The 26509-nt window shown below is 37.1% G+C and overlaps 4 protein-coding genes across 4 annotated transcripts; 2 read left to right on the top strand and 2 right to left on the bottom strand.

Moving 5' to 3' along the window:
* The first annotated feature begins 1 nt into the window (after position 1).
* Positions 2-4632, top strand: LOC139135972 (uncharacterized). Its single transcript, XM_070703774.1, has 5 exons — positions 2-475; positions 2006-2070; positions 2278-2349; positions 2758-2918; positions 3273-4632. The coding sequence occupies exons 1-5, from the start codon at positions 404-406 to the stop codon at positions 3470-3472; spliced, it is 570 nt and encodes a 189-aa protein (XP_070559875.1). The 5' UTR covers positions 2-403; the 3' UTR covers positions 3473-4632.
* Positions 4633-6467: 1835 nt separating this feature from the next.
* Positions 6468-11530, top strand: LOC139135973 (uncharacterized). The gene is made up of 5 exons (XM_070703775.1): positions 6468-6601; positions 7553-7617; positions 8340-8408; positions 8827-9002; positions 10409-11530. Exons 1-5 carry the CDS (start codon positions 6533-6535, stop codon positions 10516-10518), a joined length of 489 nt encoding a protein of 162 aa, XP_070559876.1. The 5' UTR covers positions 6468-6532; the 3' UTR covers positions 10519-11530.
* Positions 11531-13441: 1911 nt separating this feature from the next.
* On the bottom strand, positions 13442-17943 carry LOC139135975 (uncharacterized). Its single transcript, XM_070703776.1, has 6 exons — positions 17507-17943; positions 16900-16946; positions 16464-16523; positions 15676-15800; positions 14553-14765; positions 13442-14202 (listed from the first exon to the last, which is right to left on the bottom strand). Exons 1-5 carry the CDS (start codon positions 17567-17569, stop codon positions 14641-14643), a joined length of 420 nt encoding a protein of 139 aa, XP_070559877.1. The 5' UTR covers positions 17570-17943; the 3' UTR covers positions 13442-14202; positions 14553-14640.
* A 2965-nt stretch (positions 17944-20908) lies between these two features.
* Positions 20909-26414, bottom strand: LOC139135970 (uncharacterized). Its single transcript, XM_070703772.1, has 6 exons — positions 24446-26414; positions 23818-23864; positions 23367-23426; positions 22674-22798; positions 22000-22212; positions 20909-21613 (listed from the first exon to the last, which is right to left on the bottom strand). Exons 1-5 carry the CDS (start codon positions 24509-24511, stop codon positions 22088-22090), a joined length of 423 nt encoding a protein of 140 aa, XP_070559873.1. The 5' UTR covers positions 24512-26414; the 3' UTR covers positions 20909-21613; positions 22000-22087.
* Between the last annotated feature and the right edge of the window lie 95 nt (positions 26415-26509).

Below are 26509 nucleotides of genomic sequence, written 5' to 3'. Positions count from 1 at the left end.
TGACAACTATCGAAGTTTGCTTGGTACGACCATCGTCAATAGGGCATCGTAAATCAAGCTTTACGTGAACCGAGAAGCTCTTCAATCTACTGATATAAATGATATTTTTAAACAAGCTGCTATCTCTATTACCACCAATGATAAGAAAACTTGATTTTCTGTTCTCGACGTCACATCTTCTAAAGGGAAACTAGGATCGCGTTTAATTAAGTGGCTCTCATCAAGAAAAGTGAACCAGACCGCAGATGAGTAAGTGGGAGACGACCGCTACCTGGAACAGCCATGTCACTTCAAGCATATTTCATTCGCCATCAGTCATAGATCACGCAAGAAGATTATATGGAAAATTGAAAAGACAACTTTAACAGATATACTCCGCGTTCATCCGTCCGAACAACAAAAGATGTCCTACTTGACGTTTTTCAAGCAGGTGTTGTCTGTGATTGGATTTTTTGCCTTGACTACAGTAAATGAAGTAAGTGGCATTTCATTGTGACGCTTGCCGTGCATGTATTTACGTTGTTAGCGAAGTGGATAAGGTCAATAGAGGCTATGTGTAATTACGGAAGTATTTTCGTCAACCGACAGACCAGAGAGAACAAGCAAAAGAAGTGAAAATGAGTACATAATCAGCCATGTTCGAGCAAAATTAGCCTAAAATTTATTTTACAGTATTTCGTGTCAGTGTAGGTTCTCATAAGCTATCACGGCACGGTAAAGTCACTATGCTGACAGTAAATCAGACAATGACCAATAAGAAATCCTAGTTACCAAACTCCTGCAACTAAACCGTCGTTGGTATAATCAGTTGACTCCCTCTACCCCCACGTTATAATGTACTGGAATGTGATTTCATGTTATGGAAAACCATCTCTTGAAAATTTACATTCCATAGTCGTTATCCTTTGGCTCCTGTAATGCGAATAAACGGTACTGCTTGTGCACGACTGCGTGATTGTTGTTGCGAAAATATCTACAAATTTACTGTATTGATCTTGTATCACGATTTCAGTGAGTAAATCAGCTATGGATGCACCATGCACGGGATTACTCTTGCTATCAGTTGAAGGGATAGCGAGAACTATTTTTTTAAGCTTGTATGACATCACGATTTAATACTTTAGGGTCACATTATAAATGTCTTTGCAACTTAGCGAAAAGGGCAATAAATCACATCATTACGTCATTACACATCAAGCCATTCGGTGTGGAGAAAAGCTATGTACAAATATTAGGTTAGTATCTGGTACATTCTTACATGGGTAAAAGGGAAGTACAGGTGATTTTTAAACCAAGCAGCCGTTATTGATTTTCATAAATTCAGTGGGACATTCTCGCATCGATCTGTGATGTTAATCGAGTCCAGTACATGTACACTCGAGGGTTACGTTTGATGTGTTGAATATTATTGTGGCCGGATCACACGCCAATAAATCAAAACGGACCAAAACAAACTTTCAGGATACATCGACGCAAAATGTGCCATGAACCCTGTATTACTCGGTTTCAATCAGTTGCATTTCGCCCCAATAGTGGTCATAATCATCATGAAGGCAACTTATTTAGGCCGTTCCGGCGTCACGTGACTCCGGACCAATGTGCCGCGATTCTTTGCATACAACGATCACATTACGACGTCGCTGTCGCGAAATATCAAGATGAAAGAAAACGCTACGATGATTTTTTATCACTCGCTTTTACACGAATAACCTGGCTCATAAAAACGTTTGTATGTATTTGTCTCAAGCATGTCAATTGTAGGGTGCGCTTTTTTCAGGCAATGCCTTCTTACTGCATGAATGTATGTATGCGATTTCTATTGATCGGTGAATATGCGGAGTTTTTTCTCTCAACGTCTCTTTCTCGTTAAACTTGTAAATTTCCTTAAATCGTGTGACTGTCATCCTAACGATATACTCCTCCGAAGAATAGTATGTTTACTCTAAGGATATTCCTCCAACAACGAACACCCTGTTAAACAACCTTTTTTCTTGCATTTCAAAAGGTTGATGGAACAGTTTGTTCTTACACGAGGTACAGCTACTACAGGTACTTCAGATATTACTTCTAGTAAGTATTACTAGTATTCGATAAATAGTGCAATTTAGATCAAATAATCGATGTATTTATCTATCGTATTTTTAAACCCGAACAAACATATATTGACATTTTATATTCATACCATATAATGACAGTTTTGCAGTTTTGTCTCAAATCTACTTTTCCTTTGCGGTTGAATATTGCCAATAAACTGACTGATAACTGTATCCATTGCAGTTGCTATGGAAGCAAGGTCTGTTGTGGTAGCTCTTGCTGCTCGTCAAGTAGTAGCCTAGCTTGGTATTGGTGGTAAGTGTTGTATCTTGTATTATTTTGTTCTTTGTTTGTAGTGTCCTTTATGAGGGCTCTGATGTAAATTACAATTTATTTTGTAACTCAGACTAACATCAGCTGTGTCAAATGATGTGTAGTGTGATAGTTTGGATGCATTGAAATGGACGACGATTTGAATAGCCACTCACAGTTCATTTCTATGACTCCTAACTCGAACAAGGTTTTTCTTTTCTTATTGTTTGCCGTAGTCTTGCCCAAGACTTGTCAGCGCTAACATACGCTTATGAAACAAGCGTAGAGATAGCAACACAGCCCAGACATACTATAACATACCAAATTGCAAACTCGGCAAAAAGGCAAATATCATTGTACTCTAATGTGCCATGTTGAAATATACCGGATTTTATCATTTACGATTCACAGGCTGTCGTTGTTCATGTTGATGGTCATGGTCATATCTGTGTCTTTCGTCATTTACTTGAAATGTTGCAAAAGACCCCAATCCAGAAGCACTGTGGTGTCCTTCACTAGACGAGACCCCAACGTAGCTGTTATTTCGTCAAATAATGGAGTTCAGCAAAGCGGTATGCCTAATTTTCACAATCTCAATTTAATCTGTGTTCGCGTCGATTATCTACCTTCAACGGGATCATATATGTGGTAATTGAACCATAAAGTTAGGTGAAATAGTTGTCTGAACAAGCAAGAAATGTTATTTGTTTGACTTGTCATACATGTGCATATGTACAAACAATAAACTATGGAAAAATGTAATATTATTCCTTATATAACATATCTATAAGTAGCTGCAATTGAATATCTAATTTTCAACAGGACTCACTGAGAACAACGTCTCCATCAATTTCATTTTCTCATACGGAGATCAAGAATTATCTCATCATTGATTAATTCAGGTAATCCTTCGTGATTTTTTTCAGGTTACGTCAACCACCCATACCCACCACCAGCATATCCAGCTAACGGTAACGCATATTACAACCCGACGTACCCTCAAATGATGACGTCACCAGACCAACCGTATCCCCCAGGCAGCACAAGCGCAGGAGGATATACCTCCCCGCAGTTTGAGAATACTAAAACGCCGCTGGAAGGACCTCGACCATTTAATGTCAGCTAAGCAGTGAATGTGAATCATTGGCAGCTATTTTGAAGAATCAAGACATCTCTTTGTCGTTTTTACAAATATCTTAAGGTAGAATGCGCCTCTGGACAAAGTTTTGGACTCATTTATTTTACAATTCTTTACCGGTCTCAGTACCGCTTTTGAAGCTCGGTTTGAAGCTTTTTGATGAAGCAAAGTTTTCACCGCCTTAGTTTTGTGAAAATCAAAAATTTAATTTTTCGTCATAGAGTTAACACAGAGCTTGTAGCCATTGTTGATTTCAAATTTCGGTAAATATAAGGCAGTATGTTTCTCTAGTCCCAAACTTTGCACGTTGACTTTGATTTGATTTGGTACGAGAATTGTTGAAAGTTTCGTTGAGGAAAGTTTAAGCAAACGTTTAAGTCTTTTAATGTCGAAGTGCGTACTACCTTAATGATTTTGATATTTGCTTGCTACATTATATGGCTGCAATATGCATGTTTGTCTTTTTGCTGTGGATTGTTTTAAGTTTATCAGAAAGTTCATAAAAAAACATGACATTTACATGAAAACATTTTATGATTGTAAAGAATTATGTGGGTCTATGTCTTTTCCTAATATTTCCGGAGAGTTTCATGATAGTCGAGTCATTCATTAACGTCATTTTCGTAATTGTTCTTTTTCATTGCTGTTCTTCTAAAATTATATCAGCGAAACTACTTTCTTATAGTTTGCAATGCTCCCTGCTGTCTGAGAGAGTTCGAGTTGTACAGTACACAGATTACATACGAATACGATGTAAATTTATAAATCCTATACGGAATTTTCTCCAGAAATGGCTACTTTGTAATTTTATGCGACTCTGGCGATTTAAAAGAGTGTTATAAAATCTTTGCAGACCGTGTGCGGTTTTAATGAAGGACTGCAAATTTCAACTCTATCAATGGTAAAAGCATTAACATTTCAGCACGATTTCTCGAGAGGATATTAACCATCTATTATTTCAAAATTCGGATAATATTTGGTAGGCATATGTTTCCACGCAGAAGCTTTTAAAACTGATCGTATATTGGAATGGTTTCTCGTTTCATGTTCATGATTTCCGATGTGAATTATTTGTTCTGTGATGGAATATTCTGGAACAAGTGGTGTAGCAACAAACGGCAATAAAGAATTCACTATTTACAATTGTATGACTCTGTTCTATCTGGAGTATAGCTATTTAGGCGTTATCTTTTACAAGTGTCCTAGCACCTTACCCTTTCCTGTAATGGTCCCAATTGTGGGTTTCATATCGTCAGTGTTTCTCCGTAAGTCCACAGGTAATTCTAATTTGGCAAATTAATTCTCGCAACAACCACCCGAATTGAAAGTGAAGATCAAAACCTCGACCAACCAGTACATCTCTAACACTTTCAAGTTTCATTTGTCCGGCTCTTTATGAAGACGTTCGGTCACATCACTGGGGAAGCTCTGCTCGCAAATCCTCAGATAAGATATTTTCATTTTGAACATGCTGAACCGATCTTATGTGGTTAAACGGCACTTCAAGATGTATGATCTTTAAACTTATTTAGTTAAGAGTGCCTGCAACTTTCGAGGAGAACCTATTTTAGTTCATCCGATCGAAAAAGCTGAAAAACCGATTAGTATTATACAAAATTTTGACATCATATATATTTTTCTTGAGCGTTATGAAGGGACGCCATGTATGTATGTATGTATGTATGTATGTATGTATGTATGTATGTATGTATGTATGTATGTATGTATGTATGTATGTATGTAGGTAGGTAGGTAGGTAGGTAGGTAGGTAGGTAGGTATGTATGTATGTATGTATGTAGGTATGTATGTAGGTATGTATGTATGTATGTATGTATGTATGTATGTATGTATGTATGTATGTATGTATGTATGTATGTATGTATGTATGTATGTATGTATGTATGTATGTGATGTCTGCATAAGATTCAATTGCAAAGTCAAACAAAAGTTTGGATATCGGGTTACAGTTCCTTGGGTCATTATTGGATCAAGATTTTTCCTTTGAAATCACTGCAATGTCTTGCTCGAATGACAAGAATAGTGCTTTGGCCCTTGTTGCCAGTAACACATTCATGGAAACAATGTAGATATATTGTTTTAAGAAATCAAATGCCATAGCTCTCCCTATGTTTTTTCTTTACTGTCCAAATGACCGTTATGACAAGCGATATTTGTCCAAATTGATGGCTTTTCGTCATCGAAGACGATTGATCAATGAACTCATTGCCTTGATTATCCATCTATTGAAAGGAATAAAAAAATCCTAGATGCAGACTTAATAGGTCTAAATTATTTTTTATCCCGAGTCGCAATAAGTTGGCACAAATCCTTTATACAATATCATAGTTCAAAGTTCGAACGGTTAATCTAAGTTTCACGTTGTGCACCTTCTGGTATACAGACATCTGTTAACACCAATTTTCGTTAAATACTTGAGGTAAAAGTAAATACAATTGTAATTTTATTTGCCGAAATTAATTTTTGCCGCGTCGCAATCTTTCTTGGCGCTCTACCAGTAATGGCGTCTCGCTGGTTGATAAAACATGTATAAAATGTCCGTTCGTTTTCTTGCCAAGAAATTCAGAGGTAGAATAATAATAATTACCACTCTTTCCGATTTTATGTTTCCTTTCAATATTTTGCAATTTTCGAACCGAAAAGACGATAAGAAAACTTCGACATTGGTAAACCCGTGTTTATCACAATATAAATGTCGATGCTGACTACCTTAATTTTTTCTGGATAGTTTACGAAAAAGATTGAAAATCAGAGTGGTGCGTTTGATGTTTTTTGTGCGGGTCGCATCATCCAAATCATTGGTCACCGACACAAATGGCATCGTGAAACTCCACTGATTGCAGCGTCTACTGGGTGACATTTCCATATTGTGTTGGGGACGAAAGTTTATAAACAGAACAGCCGTAAACTTTGACAGTTGTATAGAATTTAGGTGTCAAATGACCTTTCAACTTTCGCGCATGGAAACTTCGTCCTATTCTTCAGTCTCACAAGTGCAAATATTAGGTGGTAGGTGGTAGAAAGCCAAAATGTCGTCCTTGACTGTGTATCATAGTGTCTTGTATCTAACTGGTTTGGTTTTGTTATTCATACAAGAGGTGAGTAGAAATATTTTGTGAACAGCGGGCAAATTTGTGGAACGCTGAAGTAATAGTGTTGGTCTGAGACTTTTGGCGAGATGTTCTGGCAACCAAGCATTATATCACTGTGAGGAAATCGGTGTCGGATTAGTACTTCTGTTTTCAACCTTGGAAATATAATAGCATGAACCAACAAGACGTCAAATGGAGTGATATGTGTGTGTGCGAGGGGGGGGGGGGTTAAATGTTTGTCTTACAAATCCCAAGGAGATAAATGTATTATTTGTGTTTTTGGGTTATTTTACACATTTATACTGTGTACTCCATTTTTGTTCAATAATAAATGCGGAAATACATCAAATGCTAATGAAATGAGCGACTTTGTGACTTTTGCATTTTTACAGTTCCCGTTTCAATAATTGCTGTACAGTATTTTTTTTACTATGTGAAATGGAATAATTTATGGTGCTACGAATATAGCGTGTCGATGCGATTATTTGTTGAAGCGTGTCGTGATATACCGGTCTCGTTGCCCGCAACTCTCCAACATTGTCTGTCTGCCTTGGTTTTATCGGTACAATAAGGTCACGTGAGAGAAAACGAGAAGTATACGTGAATACGGGAAATTTCGTCTCAAAAAAGCAAAAGCAGTGGAATGCGGTGTAAATATACGTTCATGACTTTGGAAAGGAGCCAGAATATAGATTGCCAAAAGATTGTGTATGTGAACAAGAAGCACCTGGTGTTGTCGTTGAGAAACAGTGCAATGGTTGTAGTTTCACCGAGGACAGAATTAACCCTCATTGCGAAGGGCAACACTGCTTGGGTGATGTGTATGATTCACCGAAGTTTGGCATACTGAAAGTGTGAAATCGGAGAATATTCGAACAGGTAGCTTTACTTGTATCATTTGCGCATGACAATAAAACGGTAGCTTAATATTTGTTCTGCTTTTTTGTCTGCCCACAGGGCTTCTGTGATACTTGTAAATACACACGCTATGTGGAAGGAAATTCGATAGAGACGTATTTCATGTAAGTTAAGCCTTCTGAGATTCTATATTCCAGCTGTACGTGTAACTATGGGAAGAGCATTAAGGAAGTTCAACTTTTTGGCCATGCACACTTTCTTCAATGAAACTAAAAACTATTTCCTTTCGAGACCAAGAATAAATATTCGGGGTCACTGTTCAAGATTTGGTACTAGAAAAACAAATGACCCGGCCTGACATTCATCGACATATGAAATTCAAAATGGTCTAAACTCTATTGGGGAAAACAGTCCTTGAGTTTCATAAGAATAAGCCAGTGACAACTTTATTTACTCGATGAACTTCAAAATGAGCTCCACAAGTGATCGACCAAAAAGTTTGAGAGTCCGTATATCTGTCCCCGAGGAGCATTCTACCTTAAAACCATATGTAACTACGACGAAAGTTGCGCAATCATACCTATTGGCTTGACGAAAGTAGCAAATTCCTGCGGTGACGAGGACAACATAAGCCATAAGGCGAGTGCGACGGAATGCAAATATTACCCTCAAATACTGTCTGTTTGTTAATGGTCGTAAATCTTCGTTCACCTTGTCTTAACCACCCTTTGGCTTGGAGGAGAGGGTTAATTATTTTCAAAGGAAATATGTTGAAGTGATGACTCATCATGAGTAATGAAATATTGGTAAAAATAGCCATCAGTATGGCTCGGCGTAGCTTGACAGATATTAACTCCTACATTAAAGTCCCTGCACTCTGTTTCAGGTGTTCTAAAAGTCAGTATTGCTGTGGAAGAGAATGTTGTCAATATCGGTCAATGAGCGGGTGGTTATGGTAAGAATACATTTCAAATATGTACACACGTCTATGTTTGCGTACAGTTTATGATGAATGTCTTGTCGAGAATATCGGCTCTAAGTCAGGCTACTTTGAGGGAAAATAAACCAAACACCCAAAACGAAAACATGTCAATGCCCCGCAGGAATGACAAATTACACGACGACAAACAACCGGAGGTTGTCAGTTATATTTATTACCTTACCCTACATAAGCAAGTGTTTGGACTTTAATCCTTTGGTGACCTTTGACCTGCCAATTTAAAAGTTTCGGTTATAAAAAGTCAATTGGTGACCTTTCACCTTACAATTGATAGCCCATCCACTTCATTGATTTCCCTCCCGAGAATGAAGCATTCTGGCAAGCACTCAGGGAGGTTTTCAACAATATGAAAGTATTATCTTTTCCCTTCTAGGTTTCTTATATGCGCCGTTTTAATTCTAGTCTTAAGTCTGTGCTACGGGGTGTGCTCGTACTATTGTCAAAAACATTCAGGCTCCAATCGAACACGGTCAAGGCGTCTGACAACTATTCAGCCAATAAGCGTTGGACTCGTACGCTCGACCGCAGAGCAATCTTACACAAATGAAGGTATGGGCCATGTTACTTATGATAAACACAGAATGAAACGATATTATTCATAGCAACAAAGAATACAGACACTGCGATCGCTGATTGCACATATAGTTGTATTCAGCAACATAGCACTTTTTTCTTCAATTCATAAAAACATGTTGATGACTCAGACATGAAAACTGTCTATTTATAATCATTGATTGGAAACACATTACAAGGCACTAGTCCTAGAAAAGAAACTAATCATTTAGAAAAAAGATACCGACAGGTTCTGGTCTTGGCAGAGACACACCACTACTAGGAAAACACAGGGTGGCAACTTTTTTTACAAGCATCAGACAGACAATTGAACATACGCCACATACACCACGCTAACACTATTTTATATGATATAAGATTATGATATATGATATGATATGATATGACATGATATAACATGATTTCGTGCTTTTTGTTTAAATCTGGTCAGCAGTTTATTTTGATTTTACTGTTTTAGGTTAACAGTAGTTTTTAGCATGTGGGGATGTACGCAATAGTCCCCAAATAAATAACCAGTCCCCTTCACGCACAAGTGACCGATCATTTGGAATTTTAGAATATATTGTTATTATTTGCCAAGTGAAGCTGTGATCGTCAGATTAGGAAGAAACTATATGTTCTTAAAGCCTTCCTTTCCAAAATTTCATTGAAACAGCCGACACGTAGAATAGTTGCATACTATGATTATCAAGGTGGAAATCTCTAGCTTCATAATTTTAGTGACTTGTGCTTCTCGAGGCATCGGGGCTAAATGATCACTTTCGTTGAAGACATGTGCATAAATGCATAACATCTTAAAATGTAAAATTTTACTTAAACTTTCACCTTTTTGAATGCCAATTTTATGGCTCATTGCCAAAGTAACGTCACTCTTTGTGTTTTTATATTTTTCATATTTCTTGTTTTATCGATATCAGTGTCTTAAAATGTATAATTTCAAATATATCAAAAGTTATGCATATAAACTCATGGTTCAATATAAGTAAAGAACCTACCACCGCAGCATGTAAAAAGTTACTGTTGAGCAGTTTGTGAGGATTTTTCGTCTTTAAATTTGGAAGATTTGAGTTATGTCCCTCTTGCACTGGATCATAGAATTCCTTTCTTAGTTCAAACTGACTTATCACATCGTTCTTTAGACATTCTGAATATCAAATTTTTCGGCCATTTAAATGTCAGAAAATGAGACAATACCGTACAACACGAGAATGTCTGCACTGATTTATCAAAATCCTTGCTCTCTTTGAACTTGTTCCGTTTGCCTTTATGTTAAACGATTGAATACCATAGATCGTAAATGAAAATTGTCCCTTTTAATTTAGGTGTAGAGTTATCTGTTCACTGTTAGACACTTCTCGTTAATCGTTTGTTTTCTTTATCAGTTTTTACACCTGGGCCACCAGTCATGGTTGAACCAATCAAACCACCACCATACAGTGAACATGACACAAGTTCGTATCCTGCTAAGCCACCTGAGTATTCACTCTATTGAAATGCATCCACGTTTACATGTATACACAGTACCGAAGAGAGAATCAAGATGTACTGAGTATCCGGTCTTGAATGAAGTCAATGTAATACAGAGACGTGCCCTAAGTTAAAATATTTACATGTTACAGTGTACAGTATTTAATTTCTTGTTTACTTTCAATGAAACTACGGTTACGTTGTCATTTTACGGAAGATTTGAGACTCGCTACAAAACGGGACAAATTTGCTTAATATTTTGGAACATTTGGTACATATGTATTTTACAGAGTCACGTGAGACTTCGTCCAATATGTGTGTGTTCAGATTATAATACACTCCGTGATCGTCTGATATATAGCCTTGTGGTGTAAAATACTGACAGGAGATAATGGCTGTGATTGTGAACAAAGAACATTAATTAAAAACACGTTCGCATCACATGCCCACTGGTCATGTGGCGTGACAACGTATGGATGCGATTTGTGAAGACCAAAGCGCTATTTTAAATTGTACTCTGATGGTAAAGAATACGTGTAATGTTATAACGATATTAAGAGAACATTTTTACGATCATTTTTGAATAAACAGTAAACTCTAACAGTGATATGACAGATCTTTATAATTAAAAAAAATGTTTTCTTAACCTTATCGCTATTCTCATGATCTTGAACTTAAGAGAAAAGAGAAGGCAGAATTAATATCATAAAAAGGGTACGTCCATGAGTGAGTGAAGGCTAGATTCACAATAAAGCTCAAATTAGACTCTGGGAGAGTGGGTTTCCTTGGTGTATGCTTGTAGTTTATCTTTAATGAGATATTTGTTTCAGCTGATGATTGGATACATAGTTAAGTTAAAATCATATTTTCCCAGGGTGTATTTGAAAGAGCCCATGACATGCATTCGATTTCTGTTGGCTGGCCTAAGAAGTTTAATAGAGATGTAATCGATGTGGTAGGTGTAGAACCTGAGCAACCACTGATAAAATATTGGGAGATCTCTACTTCCTTATTTAATTAAAAGTTTATTTTCAACACTGGTGTCGTCCTGTAAGTATATATGAGAGTATCGATCGTTCTTATCACCCGATCACCCGTTTGCTCAATTATGCTCTCAGCAAACACTCCCCGTCCACACTCTTTACGTCAGTCGATTGAACGGACACTAACCATGAGAATATCGTTTATCGTTCAAAAGTTTGTTTGGTCATTCAGCGAAAGAAAGATAGCAAATTCATACTGATTGATTCGTCAAACTTGCAGTTCATAGGTAAGTTTTATCGACGGTGTAAATTATAATATAAATCACCCTATAGCAGGACACCGATCAACACTGATTTTTTAGTCAATTCAATATATATTCTCGAGTGAATTAAGAAGCGACAGATAGGAAGAGGCTAACGTTAAATTGCAGTCAAAGATGAGGGTTTTCTGCCACCTGTGTTACCGACTAGTTTGTTATGTTTTAGGCCACCTCACAATGTTTATCACATATTCACCAAGTACATTTTGCTGTACATTTAATGAGAAACTATTAATGAGAAACTTAATTTTAATTTTAATTAACTTAACTTAATTTTAATGAGAATTTTAATGAGATGAGAAACTATTGTTCAGACAATTTTCTTGTTATTACTTTACTCTTCTTTACCAAAAATGTGACAGTCACAGCTAGAAGAAAGTCCAAGACGTTTCTCGGTGCCACCAAAGAGCAAAGTCTAACAAAACCAGAGTCACACCTTGCTAGGAGAAGGTGGACGGGGTCGAGGGTATATGCAAACACAAAAATTAATATAAAGATTTCAACTGTATCCTCAACAAAAGCGAAAGATCTGAAAAAATAATACACGTAATCGGATGCAGATATCAACATTACGTCCCCTTAACTGGCGGAGGGCGGGGGATGCGCGCTCTGGCACATGTACAACAAAACTCCGTCGCGTCTACTCGTACAATTTAAAGCACGTGACCTAGACAATTGAAAGTGCTCTGTTACCAAATGTTTGTTCAATTATTGACAGCCTCATTTTCATAGAAAGCAAATATATTAATGAAATGCTGTTCCATCGAGATGAGGTCTAACATAAATACTTCGTTATAATAGCTATAGTTGTGCAGCTTAATCAGCTTGATTAGGGTGAAACTCTTACCTACCTTCCTATTCATACTGATACGATAATTTTAACTCACTGTATGAGTTAGGAATTTAAATCTATCTCAGAAGGCACCGCCGTCGTCGGTGTTTCATGAAAGACAACGGATCGAAATGTTCATGACAAAATCCATGAAATTCAAGGAAAATAAACATGTTGATACTGAAAAATTACAAAAAAGCAGCTCAGGATGCATTTCACGTGGACACTGGCTGATGTCGATAAATCACTTAGTTACCTCCAAGAGGCAAAAGCACATAAACTAACGTCGAATAACATTTAAATAAAATATCAGGATTTTTAATCGTCGACCTCTGATCACCAGAAGCAGAGAAAACAGGACAAAACAAAGGCTTTCAAGTGATGCGCGGGCTGTCATTGACCAGAATCAACGCTTTGGCAGATCTACTGGTCATAGGAGTCGCTTTAAAGCTCTTGGAATAAGAAAAAATTTTATCGTCCTAGTTTTTCGAAACTCGAAAATTTTAAAATAGTTGAAGGTTTTTTGAGGAAAGTTTGAGCAAAAGTTTAAATCTTTCACTTTCAAGGTGCATAATATCTTAAAACAACAAGCTTCATTGTCATACTCTACAAGTGACAGTAGTGAACGTCACACATCGTCCAATTCGAGTTCATTGACACTGGTAATCTTTCAAATTGCATTAGCTGTCACTCTTACGACGCCTTATTTAATAGACTTCAGGTTAAGTACGTAAACCTGGGAAGCGTATTCTGAAAATGTGCTTTTGAGTTGAAAGGGAATTGATGTAAAATATAAAACATGGAATCAAAAGCTGCATCGAAACGGTATTTATGTATAGAAACCTGTTTAATGACAAAATATCTTTAATCTTTGTAAAAAATTATAGTCGTCTCCTCATGCAGTAATAATTTTCCCTTAATTAAAAATCTTCTTATGGTGATTATCTGAAAACAACCGGTCGCTCAATATATAAATTGAAATTATGACCTACTAACGTAATTTCAATGTAATTAAATCATCCTACTGGTTGAAATTGTAGTCTGTCTACTATTATTCCGTTTTAATTTTACTCCTAGATAAAAATGCTAAGGTTATAAGTATATTTCAATCAAGAACATCTCAAAGAACACAATGTGTCCTTACAATGTAAAGAACATCGGTGTTCTCAATAATATAACAGTTACTGTAGTATCAGTTTTTGGAACTCTTCTATTTGTCGGTTGTATTTGCAATGTGTACTATTATACAGAGAGCCAAATGTCAAGATTCTCTGAGTAGCTTAGGTAGGATATCCGAGTCTTGATCTTGGATAGAAGTGATTACGCTACTGAAATTGCCACTCAAGCTATACATCGGAACAAAGGACGCTATCTCGTCTTTTAAAACAATTATACTTTGAATGAAAATTGACATGCACTGTCGTCTAAAGTTGATAAAGTTAAATCCTGTACACGATGGTGTAATATTAACTTCAGTTATACATCACGATTGTGTCACGCCACTTCTTATAGGGAAATGTATACAGTTCATTGTTCATAAATAGAAGTACCGTACTACAAGTGTACAGACATCCCTGCAAAATAATTGGTAGGACATACAAAGTTAGTGCACTTTTGATCCCGCTGAGCTGCAGATCGTATTAGGTGGTATCATGAAGTCTTTCTTCTACAGACTTGATTCTAGCAGAGCTACAAGGTAACCATGACTATCAGTATATTTACCAGAAGTAATTTTATAATTTTTCGTACATAAACTCGTCACAATTGAATTTTAGAAGGATTATGAAGTTGACAAGCGAATCTTCTATGCAATAAATTTATCGATGAAAGCTAAGTTTTACCCTTTTCTCAGCACCACTCTTCGATGCGACCTGATCGGCAAACCTCTCTGTACTCACAAAAAACTCACTTTTTGTTTACTCACCAATGGTAGCAGCCCCAAGACAACTACGGATACTCGGATACCGAGGTCTCCGTAGCTGTCTTAGTTGGTGCTTGGCTCTGAGACAGAGCTAGGCTGTGCCATGATATGGAGGAGGTTTCGCTGGGACTTTCTCATAAGAGTATGCAGTTGGTTCAGGATAAGCTTGCTGTCCCTGGTATGTATGTGATACCGTTGAGACGTGTCCAACGACAACTTTGAAACAAATTTGTAAATAAAGCCAGTATTACAACCATAAATTTCTGGATTGCTAGATGACCAATCAACAGTCATTTCACGATGCATTTTCCAATATTATTTTTCTGTCTACAAAGTAGTATCTTGCTTTAATATAACCCTATGTTGAGAGTCTAATTTGTCGACAGTCTACGATTCAACTTTAGTATTGTAAGTTATTTTCACGTAAGTGTATGGCATAACTGATCATTCAATCATTTTATTAGCAAGTTTGCGCCTTCGACTGACTACGTTAAAGATATTTGACACCCGTTTGTGATATATTATCTTGATCTGATAAACAATGAGTCATCCTAAAGCCATAGACTTATGAAAAGGGATATTTATAAATTTAGGTAACACACGACAGATGACAAAACTCGCTAAAATCAACAAACGTACACAATACAAAGCACACTATCAAGTCAATGGTAGAAAGGGATGTTGACTTCCTATGTTATGTTAGAGGCCAACACGATAAATTATTTACAAAGTTCGTGAGATAAGTCGATTTTCTGCCCCGAATTGAAAAACTGCTGGAAACTAAGACGTGGCAAGTAAATATCAAGATTTTCTTTAGTTTGGTTGTCACAGTGCCAGAGTATACGGCGGCCGTGCCATAAATGCCCCCAAATGGAGGCTTGCAAGGGTTAGTGGTTTCTTTCCTCTCTGTCTGACCTTTGAATGCTGACCCTTACTTTGCTATCCATCCTAATGCAGTGGCTGTTAAAGTTTTAGATTTAGTGACATTAGTATATATTTCATAAATGGTTGTCTTTTTGTTCCGCACCTGAGCCGCTCCTGAGTATAATTCAAACTTCCGTGAACAAATCTCATCGCTGGAGCTCATCTCACTAAGACTAAAACCCTTAAATGCCATGTAACTTACCAGGATTAGGGTAGCTACTTCGGATAACAGTGGTTCGTTGAATTAGCCTTTGTCGTCTTCTATAGCGACAGATACACAAAGCAATTCCTATGCATACCGCGATCGGCGCGCCAATAGCAAGTACCCTGAAAAGATAATGCGTCTACCAACGTCACTGTTCTTCATGTTTTTGAGAATTAAGGTCAATGTGATATAATTGAATCTTTATATCGTATTAAGAGCAACGTCTAAACACGGTCCCTCTATCAGAGGGACCATGGTCTAAAGCTCAATGTCGGATGCAAATTTCGATCAGGTTAATTTAGGCTAAGGTGGCAACTCCTGAACGTGTCTATCCGCCAAATTTATTTATTAACCGATTGAATTTATCTTCGAAAAAAGGAAGAATGCGCGAATTTGATTAGAATTCACCCAACGTGATTTTTTTTTTCAAATGCACTTGCGGGCGCCCTAACCCAGTTAAACAAGATCATCAAAAGGAGGACTATGGACTATTGCAGCCGAGCTCAAACTCATAAATGTAGCCGCCTCGTGTTGATCTTTAACCTCTTTCCTAGGTGAGTAGGTACCATGGGTTCTCAGTTCGAATCAGATCAAGATATTAACCAAACCTAACGCGATCTGATGGGGCTCGGGGTCAATGTACATTGTGTGTGGCGGCAGCTATCTATAGCCATGTGTTGCAGAATTTTTACCCAGATGTGTTTTACATATAAATATGCAATCCTATGACATTTAAATAAAGTAAAAATTTAGTTTCCGATTCCTGAAATACTCAGTGCACTTACCAAAGCCAGTAGGTGGTACAGCACGCGGTTTCCCCACAACACCGGAATAATCCAGAACAGCTTGTTTCGAATAAGAAATTATGTGATCAGGTTAATATTAATTTTTATTTGGCATTTCGGGTGAGCTTTGAAAATATTTAATAAGAAATACAACAAGTAAACTTGAACCAAAAGGCATACTTACATCAAGTATTATACACGGAACCGTGTGGTCTTGTACTCGAAACGTTGTGTAATCTCGGCACTAGCATGGACATTCGGAGTGTAACTTGCATAGTCAAACAGTACAAAGCAAGTTTACATTCAGTGAGGTTCATTAGTCAGGAATCAACAATATCTCTTTCCTTCAATTAGGACATATAAGGGGAAATATGTTTCATTGCATAGAAAAGTTACTTTCTTTTTATAGTCTACGAAAATGTAAACATGTACTTACTAAAATATTATCGAACCTGACTGGGAGCAGACCTCGTAACAATATACCTGCGTAGGAACCAAAGATAATATATTTAACATTGTCGACGTCTGATTTCCTCATATTTGTAAAATCAAGTCACTTATTACAAGATCAGGTTTTCAACTATTCATTCTTAAAAGTCGAGGAAGTGCTTTTTACTATATAATCGAGGAACGGGCAATGGCATTCAAAATTGCGAGTAATCATTTGTACTCATCGGTACAAACGAAGCACTTTAATTAACGTTACTGCAACTCCGTGCCTGTTCAACAATAGGTGACATACTTTTACGTCAAAGACAAGAGAAGAGGTTTGACTACATGGTGCATTGAACGGATAATTGAGGGGCTTTACGTATCTTTTTCAAACTGAAAGAGTGATATTTAAGTTGAGTGATGACCACTTCAGTGACTTTTGATGTAAGTGAACTTATTCTGTTTTTGAGTTTATGAATGTGCGACCTTGACTTGATTTTGTCCATGTCATCGACAAATATAGTTGAACGTATATTTACCAGTTCGGACCGTGCTCGTTTTGTGTGAAGGTATGACGAAATTACAACAGCCGAGTTTTTTACAAAACTTACCTGTGGTAGTGCACAAACGGCAATAAAGGCAACGGAGACAGTCCAGGTCGATGCTGATACCATTTTTTATGATGACAGTCAAACGTTTAGAGAGATTTAAGCATAAAATGTTCAAAACCTGCTGTAAGTCGTGTTCTTCAAGTAGGGTAGTGGTGTTGACGCGACAGCTGTGACTTGATAACCCGAGGTCACATGATTTGTTGACGTGTATTAAAATAAGAAGTGGAAATATCTCACATTTGCAGTCTATAATTAAAGCTTTGTAAATTTGTAGCTTTGTCAAAAAAAATCAAAAATTAAAGCTAATGGGGCTTCAGTGCTTGGATGACCCTAGCAGTATATTGATAATCTGCGTGACAAAATAAGCATGCGTTTCACCTGAAGCCAGGCCCTCAGCTTCTGTACGCGCCATGTTGTTTGTAAATCGTGTCCAAAGTCCATCAAGAATTTGTTTGTGCGTGTCCGAGGGTTTTCGTGTTGAATCATTGCCTACCTGTTGTCGTACATGTGGATAGTCATGTCAAACAGACACATTGTTTTAGTGGCCGCCTGTCGCGCTTCGGTGTTTACACGGTAAAACGGTTGCATTGAAATGTCATAGTTCAAAATTGATGTTTTATGTACGTATTCGGTGTGATGTATTGTTTTATTTATATTTTTATAGAGAGAGTGAGAGTATATATATATATATATATATATATATATATATATATATATATATATATATATATATATATATATATATATATATATATATATATACTGAGAATCTAGGAACTTGTAGTTGTCACTCTACAGGCTGTTTCATGCGCTAAGCAATCATCATTGCTTAGCGCATGAAACAGCCTGTAGAGTGACAACTACAAGTTCCTAGATTCTCAGTATTACCGCCCTGCAGAAATGCATTGAGCACTATACTTTGCCTGCATTGACAAGCAAACCATTTTCGTATATATATATATATATATATATATATATATATATATATATATATATATATATATATATATATATATATATATATATATATATATATATATATATATATATATATATATATATATATATATATATATATATATTTCACTTTGCTGTAAAAAAGTTCAATGAAATTCATCATCTGTTGCCCAAAATTATAATGGAATCGTATGACACTGAGTTTTAAGATATCGAAGACCAGCCAAGGTAGCGAAATACTGAGACTGAAAGCTGGTCCTAGCCACAGAAGAAACATGTTTGATAAAACTTTTCACTTTTTTATGGTTATTGGAAACGGCAATTCTTGCGTATATGCGTAAGTTTTATCGACGAATATTTTTGGAGTAAACAGTAATATCTTCTTTGTAAAACGCCTTCGGGCCATAGCTTCTGAAAGAGTGACCAACCTGGCTCGGTTTAATAGATTTCGTCCATAAATTAAAGCAGACGCACTATGAATTACAAAGAAACATTATTCATTTCAAGTTTTGGATTAAAATTGACGCAATGTACATCTGAGAGGAGCAGTGTAGTGGGACTTGCAATCAATCGACATTTCGAGGTACGACAGGGACATACACCTATAAAGGTCAGACAACTGGATTAAGTACATCACCCATTGTTAGTTGGCAAGTAAACAATTAAAAAACAGTTTTGTGTGTGCGTGTGTATTGGTGCGTGTCTTTGGGGTAAGTCAATCAGGGCACAGGGTTAAAAACCCCCGCCTAGTTGAAACAGAATATATTGTAATCAGACTACAGTACACCTCCCCCAGGCACGCCCTCCCCATTTCCCTAACGTTTTGCCAGCCACACATCCAAATGGTAATGATCATAATGATGATGTATTCCTCTAATTATCACAGAAAATAACTGTTACTGTATACAACTGAATAGGATTCCCACAAAAGGGGTCATCTGCATCCTAACCATGGCACATTAATATTTTATTTGTCATCGCTACCAGATTGATATAGTTAAGAGTCCTGTCTTTTCCTGTCATCATATTTATCGTATTGATCATACCTATCACGCCTACTATAGCAAAATACAACAATATGTCCAACTCTATTACATTTCCAGCATCGCAAACTTTGTCTATCTATATTTTCTTCTACGACCGACATAAGAGCGAGTTCCAGTTTTACCAACTGCTTTCTTGAATTTGCAATCTTCTCCAGCATGTGCACCTAATCCGAGCAAGGAAAGCAGTATCTGAGACATGACTGGGGTTTGTCTCTCCTTGCGCAGCGCCCGTAACACTGCTACGGATTTCTGATAATCTTTATGTCTTATATTCATCGATATATAAACCAGCATTTGAAGGCGAGTTAATGCGTCTTCTGGGTTAAATGCTGCCACATCCCGTTCGGCATACAACCCAAACTCAGTAAGTATTCTTTCAAACCTGTCGTTGGATCCCAGTTGAGGGCCTATTGGCATCTCTGGTCTGTACTGTCTGTATGGCTTCCTCTACTGCAGGAAATGCATATAAACCTGTACACCTGTAGTAAAGTGGGGAACCAATTCTGGTTTGCTTCGGCAGAAACGTATATCGTATTGTGAGAACGGTCCAGAATGTTCATTTCAAGCTTACTGTCGCTTTCCACATACGATTAAGGTAGAACACACCTCGGAGATAGATAGATTCTCATAATTTTACATTCTTTTCAAATCTACCACTCTTGGGGTCGTTTTAAAGCTCTTGGAGTAAGACATTTTTACCGTCTTAGTTTTGCGAAATTCAATTTTTCTCCATAGCGTTCATAAGGGGATGGCGGCAATTTTGCATTTCAGATATCGGTATACATATGTTGGGTTATTTGCTTCTCAAATTTTAAACTTTGCATGGAGACCTCTGATGTTTATTCGTGATTTGGCAATTGTATGGTTGATGGTTCCTTTGATGAAAGTTTGAGCAAAAGTTTAAATCTTAACACGATTGGAACTAATTTGGGATAATTGGATCTTTGTATTTTTCAAATTTCTCAAAAATGTTAGGTGCCGTATAGCTGAATGTCTCAACATTACAAATCAATCATAAAAGCAAGTGTGTAACGTGACAAGAAAAACAGATGAGCTTACATTTGCAGATTTTAAAGATATAACTTCATCATCAAATTATCCCAAATTAGTTCCAATCGTGTTTCTTTCACTTTCAAGGTGCATACCATCTTAAAACAACAGGCTTCATCGTCAAACTCTACAAGTGACAGGAGTGAACGTCGTACATCGTCCAATTCGAGTTCACTGACACTGGTAATCTTTCAAATTGCATTAGCTGTCACTCTTACGACGCCTTATTTAATGGACTCCAGGTTAAGTACGTAAACCTGGGAAGGGGATTCTGAAAAAGTTCTTTTGAGTTGAAAGGGAATTGATGTGAAATATAAAGCATGAAATGGGAAGCTGCATCGAAACAGTATTTATGTATAGAAACCTGTTTAATGACAAAATATGTACGATCTTCACAAAACCTAATAGTCGTCTCCTCATACAATAATAATTTTCCATTTGGTTAAGAATCTTCTTACGATGGTAATCTAAAATGAACCAATCGCGCAATATCGAAAGTTGTTTATCACCTGTACAAACGTATTTCAATGCAATTAAATCATCCTACTGGTTGAAATGTAGTCCGACTACTTCATTCCATTTTAATTTTACTCGCGACAAAAACTGTTATGATTATCTCAAAAAACACAGTGTGTCCTTACAAAGTAAAGAAAATCGGTGTTCTCAATAATATAGCCATGGTATCAGTTTCTGGAACGCTTCTATTTGTCGGTTCGATTTACAATGGGTACTATTGTACAGACAGCCAAATATCAAGATTCTCTGAGTAGCTTAGGGAAGAGATCGGTGTCTATATCTTGGATATCAGTGATTACGCTACTAAAATTGTCACTCAAGCAATAACAAAGGACGTCTCCTCTATTAAAAGACTTGTATTTAGAATGGAATTAATTAGCAGTGGCATCTAAAGTCGATAAAGTTAAAACCTGTATACAATGGTGTAATATTAACTTCTGTTTTACATCGCAAGTGAGTCATCTCACTTCTCAGGGAAATCGTTTGAGAGTTCCTTGTCCATATATAGAAGTACCATGTTTCCAGTGTAAAGACATCTCTGCAAAATAATTGGTAGGAAGTGTAAAGTTAGTGCATGTTTGATTCCGCTGAGCCGTGGATCATAGTAGATAATATTTTCAAGTCCCAACACAAGGAAATATTGTTAAAAAATCATCAAATCATTTTACTAAATTTTTTTAATAGTAGAGCCAAGCGGTAACCATGATTACCAATATATTTACGCGATGTGTTTTAACCATTTTTCGTACATAAACTCGTCACAATTGAATTTTAGAAGGATTATGAAGTTGACAAGCGAATCTTCTATGCAATAAATTTATCGATGAAAGCTAAGTTTTACACTTTTCTCAGCACCACTCTTCGATGCGACCTGATCGGCAAACCTCTCTGTACTCACAAAAAACTCACTTTTTGTTTACTCACCAATGGTAGCAGCCCCAAGACAACTACGGATACTCGGATACCGAGGTCTCCGTAGCTGTCTTAGTTGGTGCTTGGCTCTAAGGCAGAGCTAGGCTGTGCCATGATATGGAGGAGGTTTCGCTGGGACTTTCTCATAAGAATATGCAGTTGGTTCCGGATAAGCTTGCTGTCCTTGGTATGTGTGTGATACCGTTGATACATGTCCAACGACAGCTTTGAAAAAAATAAATAAAGTAAATACTACGAGCGTACGTTGTTGGATAGAAAGATGACTAATCAACAGTTGATCCGTGATGAATTTTTCAACTTTGGTTTTTCTGTCTGTAAAATCGCGCTTTAATATATCCTATGTCCCTTTGTGTATAAGTTGACAACACCTAACTTTAAGTCGCGACTATAATTCAATTGTAAACGATGAAACTAATTTTTCACATATCATGTTTTGCTTTCAATGACACATTAATAAAATTTTTAGTATTTCAACATATTTTAGCGAGATTTAACTGAGAAGAATAAGAATATGTACTTGTGTCATGCCACAAAATGTTATGGATGTTTTGTCCTGTCCCTAGGCGGCTATCCCTATAATGCAAACTTCCGTGAACAAATCTCATCACTGGACACTGGACATAATCTCACTCGGACTAAAATCCTTTAAATGCCATGTAACTTACCAGGATTAGGTCGGCTACTTCGGATAACAGTGGTTCGATGAATTAGCCTTTGTCGTCTTCTATAGCGACAGATACACAAAGTAATCCCTATGCCTATCACGATCGGTGCGCCAATAACGAGTGCCCTGGAAAGATATGTGTCTACCAACGTCACTTTTCTTCATGTTTTTAAGAATTAAGGTCAAGGTGATATTGTATCTTTATATCGCATTAGGAGCGACGTCAAAAGCTCAATGTTGGATGCAAATTTCGATCGGTTTAATTTAGGGGAAAATCCAAACTCCAGAAAGTTTCTATTGGAAAATTGATATATTAACCGGTGGAATTTATCTTCGAAAAAGGAAGTATGCGCAAATTTGATTATAATTCACCCTACGTGAGTACATGGGGACTGTGGACTATTGCAGCCGAGCTCAAGTTCATAAATGTAGCCGTCTCGTTTTGATCATTAACCTCTTTCCTAGGCGAGTAGGTACCATGGGTTCTCAGTTCGAATCAGATCAAGATATTAACCAAACCTAATGCGCTCTGATGGGGCTCAGGGTCAATGCACTTTGTGTGTGGTAGCAGCTATCTATTGCAAGTGGTGCAAAATTTTAGCCAGCGGTCTTTTACACATAAAGATGCTATCCTATGACTTTTGAGCAAAATGAACATTGACTTCCCGGTTCCTGAAATATTCAGTGCACTTACCAAAGCCAGTAGTTGGTACAGCACTCGGTTTCCCCACAACACCACCATAATCCAGAACAGCTTGTTTTGAATAAGAAATTATGTGATTAGGTTAATATTGATTTTTGTTCGGCACAAAAACCAAAAAAACCAACATAGTAGCCGTAATAAGGTTAATAAAATACAATAAGGAAACTTGAACCAAAAGGCATAAGAAAACATCAAGTATTATACACGGAAACGGTAGATGTTGTATTCCGCCTTATTATAGTCTTGTTATCGGAAAACGTGATGTAATCCCGGAGAGTAACTTGTACCATCGACCTTTACAACACGAGTTTACATTCAGGGAGAATCCTTAGTCAAAATCGACAATATCTCGTTCCCTTCAATGAAGATATACAGGAGAAAATACGTTTCTGTGCATAGACAAGTTACTTTCTTTTTATAGTCTGCTATCATGTATACTTACTAATATATTGTCGAACCCGATTGGGAACAGACCTGGTAACAATATGCCTGAGTAGGAACCAAAGATAATAAGCTATTTAATATTATCTGATTTCCTCATATTTGTAAAATTTCGCCACGTACCACCAGATCAGGTTTTCAACTTTTGATTCTTTAAAGTAGAAAAAATGTTTGTTTTCTAACTTTGCAGTTCAGGAATTAACAATAGCAGTCTAAATTGCAAGTAATTATACCTACTTATCTGCACAAACAAAGCGCCATTATCAACATTACTGCAACTCCGTGACTGTTCAACAATAGGTCACGTGATACCATTACGCGTGACAGACAAGAGGATTCATCTGTTGAATACATGGTGCATTGAACAGATAATTGAAAGGTCTTAGGTACCCTTTTAAACCTGTAGAGGTGGCATTTCTTGAAACAGGGACGGCTTCTTGTTTTGTTTGGAATATAGCGAACTTATTGTGTTTGAATTTATGAATATACACCTCGAACTGAATGGCGTTTTGTCTATATCGTCGACATGCATATTTGGAAGTGCATTACGTATTTACCAGTTCGGACATTGCTCGTTTTGTGTGAAGGTATGACGAAATTACAACAGCCGAGATTTGCACAAATCTTACCTGTGGTAGTGCACAAACTGCAATAAAGGCAACGAAGGCAGTCCAGGTCGATGTTGCTACCATCATTTATGATGACAGTCAAACGTTTATGGAGATTTAGATGTTTAAAACCCTGCTGTAAATCGTGCTCTTCAAGTAGGATATTGTGGTGTTGCGTTGGCGAGACAGCATTGACTTGACAAGCCGAGGTCACATGATTTGTTGACGTGTAGACAATGTATGGGTAACTTCTCCATTTGCAGTCTATTATTAAAGCTTTGCAACAAAGACATCAAAAGTTAGTACATCTATGGGGCTTCAGTGTTTGGATGACCCGAGCAGAATGGTGACCATATGCATGGAAAAATAAATATGCGTTACACTTGGCCTTTTAGCCTGTGAAATTATAGCATGCCATGTTACTTGTAAATAGTATCCAAAGTATATCAGTAACGTGACCTAGGGATTTCGTGTTGAATGGGTTACTGCCTTCCTCTTGCCGTATGCCTGGGCAGTCATGTCAAACATTTACATTGTTTTGGTGACAGCTTGTCGCCCCTCGGTGTTTATACGGTAAAACGGTTGTGTCAAAGTACAAAATTAATGTTTCATGTGAGGAATGAATGTGTAATGTATTGGTTTATTTATACGGTCGACACATTTCAGCACATTTTAGGATATTTTGCGTCGGGGAAAGAAAGCTGTAGATACCCGTTGCTTTGCCTTCGTTTCCCCAGTCCTCTCACATTAAAAAGATCTCTGTAGATCACAGTCGCGTAAAACCTTAGAATTCAAAACGGACCAGGGTGAGTTTCTGACTCACAGGTCAAGGAATTTATAATCTATAAAAAACGAATGGAAAGAGAGAGACTTTGCTGTAGAAAAGTTCCAATGAAGTCCATCATCTGTTGCCCAAAATTATAATGGAATCGTATGACACTGAGTTTTAAGATATCGAAGGCCAGCCAAGGTAGCGAAATACTGGGACTGAAAGCTAGTCCTCGCCACAGAAGAAACATGTTTGATAAAATCATTCAGTTTTTACGGTTATCGGAAACGGCAATTCTTGCGTAAGCTTTTATCGATAAATGTTTTTGGAATAAACAATAATAACAACTTTGTTAAAACGCCTTCTGGTGTTACTTCTGAAAGATTGACCGACCTGGATCGGTTTTATGTAGAGACTGTCCATAAATAAGAGCAGAAGCATTATTAGACAAACTGAAGAAAAGCAGGCTCGGGTAAAGACTAGAAATGGCTAGAAATATACATGAATTACAAAGAAATACTTAAATTGACACAATGTACATCTGAGCGGAGCAGTGAAGTGGTCTTGCAATCAATCGACATTTCGAGCATGGCCATCCTCATGAAAACACGTCTTAACACGTTTGAAGATTGTACGACTGGGACTTACCTTTGAGATTTGTCAAGCATAGTTCCATGCAAGAAATACATTTAACGGTTCTTATGTAAAAGTTTATAGCGTACATAAATAGTAAGTCACCCTTTCATAAAATAGAAAGCTATATCGAAATGGAATACATTTGAAGAAACCTGTTTTAATAAAAGATTATATCACCAGTAAAAGTGAACGTGTTGAGTTGAGTTTGATTGAGAATTTAATTCTTAATTTCATTGCGTGGTCTTGTACAAACTGTGGGATCTGTTGGGGCGCGTGAGCTTGTAAGTACCATGCTGACGTCATTGGTTTGTCCATTTCGCATAAGAATTTCGATTTTAAGGAAAGGAATATGTCTCGACTAAAACGAAGGAATTACGTTGGTTGTGCGTCAGCTTTCGCAGCAGACTGCCCATGAGGCATGTGGAATATCGTTTTGTTAGAATGTCAAGAATGTTCATTCAAGCTTGTCGACCCTGTCTACATCAGACAAAAATCACCTTGAAAACCCACCTGAGACCGCATGAATATGCACTACCCTGGTCGCGTTAAATGACCTTTTATGCTTTTAAACTGGTGTAGCTTTCACTCTTATAACGTCTAACTTGACGGTGTTTTGTATTAATAATGTGAAATTTGGCAACATTGTAATCAGTCGACGAATGTGCTTTTGAGTTATGAAA

Source organism: Ptychodera flava, chromosome 6, assembly GCF_041260155.1.
Source record: "Ptychodera flava strain L36383 chromosome 6, AS_Pfla_20210202, whole genome shotgun sequence".
Classification (NCBI taxonomy): domain Eukaryota; kingdom Metazoa; phylum Hemichordata; class Enteropneusta; family Ptychoderidae; genus Ptychodera; species Ptychodera flava.
The sequence above is the reverse complement of the archived record's forward strand: the minus strand, read 5'-3'. Positions and strand labels throughout refer to the sequence as shown.

What these genes read in the sequence shown, in the direction of transcription:
- LOC139135972 (XM_070703774.1), top strand. Translation starts at nt 404, where the DNA reads ATGTCCTACTTGACGTTTTTCAAGCAGGTGTTGTCTGTGATTGGATTT. An exon ending in CCTTGACTACAGTAAATGAA is followed by an intron (nt 476 to 2,005) that starts GTAAGTGGCATT and finishes GCATTTCAAAAG; the next exon opens with GTTGATGGAACAGTTTGTTC. An exon ending in AGCCTAGCTTGGTATTGGTG is followed by an intron (nt 2,350 to 2,757) that starts GTAAGTGTTGTA and finishes TACGATTCACAG; the next exon opens with GCTGTCGTTGTTCATGTTGA.
- LOC139135970 (XM_070703772.1), bottom strand. Translation starts at nt 24,511, where the DNA reads ATGATGGTAGCAACATCGACCTGGACTGCCTTCGTTGCCTTTATTGCA. An exon ending in CAGTTTGTGCACTACCACAG is followed by an intron (nt 23,865 to 24,445) that starts GTAAGATTTGTG and finishes GTTCCTACTCAG; the next exon opens with GCATATTGTTACCAGGTCTG. An exon ending in TGTACCAACTACTGGCTTTG is followed by an intron (nt 22,799 to 23,366) that starts GTAAGTGCACTG and finishes ATATCTTTCCAG; the next exon opens with GGCACTCGTTATTGGCGCAC.
- LOC139135973 (XM_070703775.1), top strand. Translation starts at nt 6,533, where the DNA reads ATGTCGTCCTTGACTGTGTATCATAGTGTCTTGTATCTAACTGGTTTG. An exon ending in TCAATGAGCGGGTGGTTATG is followed by an intron (nt 8,409 to 8,826) that starts GTAAGAATACAT and finishes TTTCCCTTCTAG; the next exon opens with GTTTCTTATATGCGCCGTTT. An exon ending in GCAATCTTACACAAATGAAG is followed by an intron (nt 9,003 to 10,408) that starts GTATGGGCCATG and finishes TTTCTTTATCAG; the next exon opens with TTTTTACACCTGGGCCACCA.
- LOC139135975 (XM_070703776.1), bottom strand. Translation starts at nt 17,569, where the DNA reads ATGGTATCAGCATCGACCTGGACTGTCTCCGTTGCCTTTATTGCCGTT. An exon ending in TGTACCACCTACTGGCTTTG is followed by an intron (nt 15,801 to 16,463) that starts GTAAGTGCACTG and finishes TTATCTTTTCAG; the next exon opens with GGTACTTGCTATTGGCGCGC. An exon ending in AAGTAGCTACCCTAATCCTG is followed by an intron (nt 14,766 to 15,675) that starts GTAAGTTACATG and finishes TTTGTTTCAAAG; the next exon opens with TTGTCGTTGGACACGTCTCA.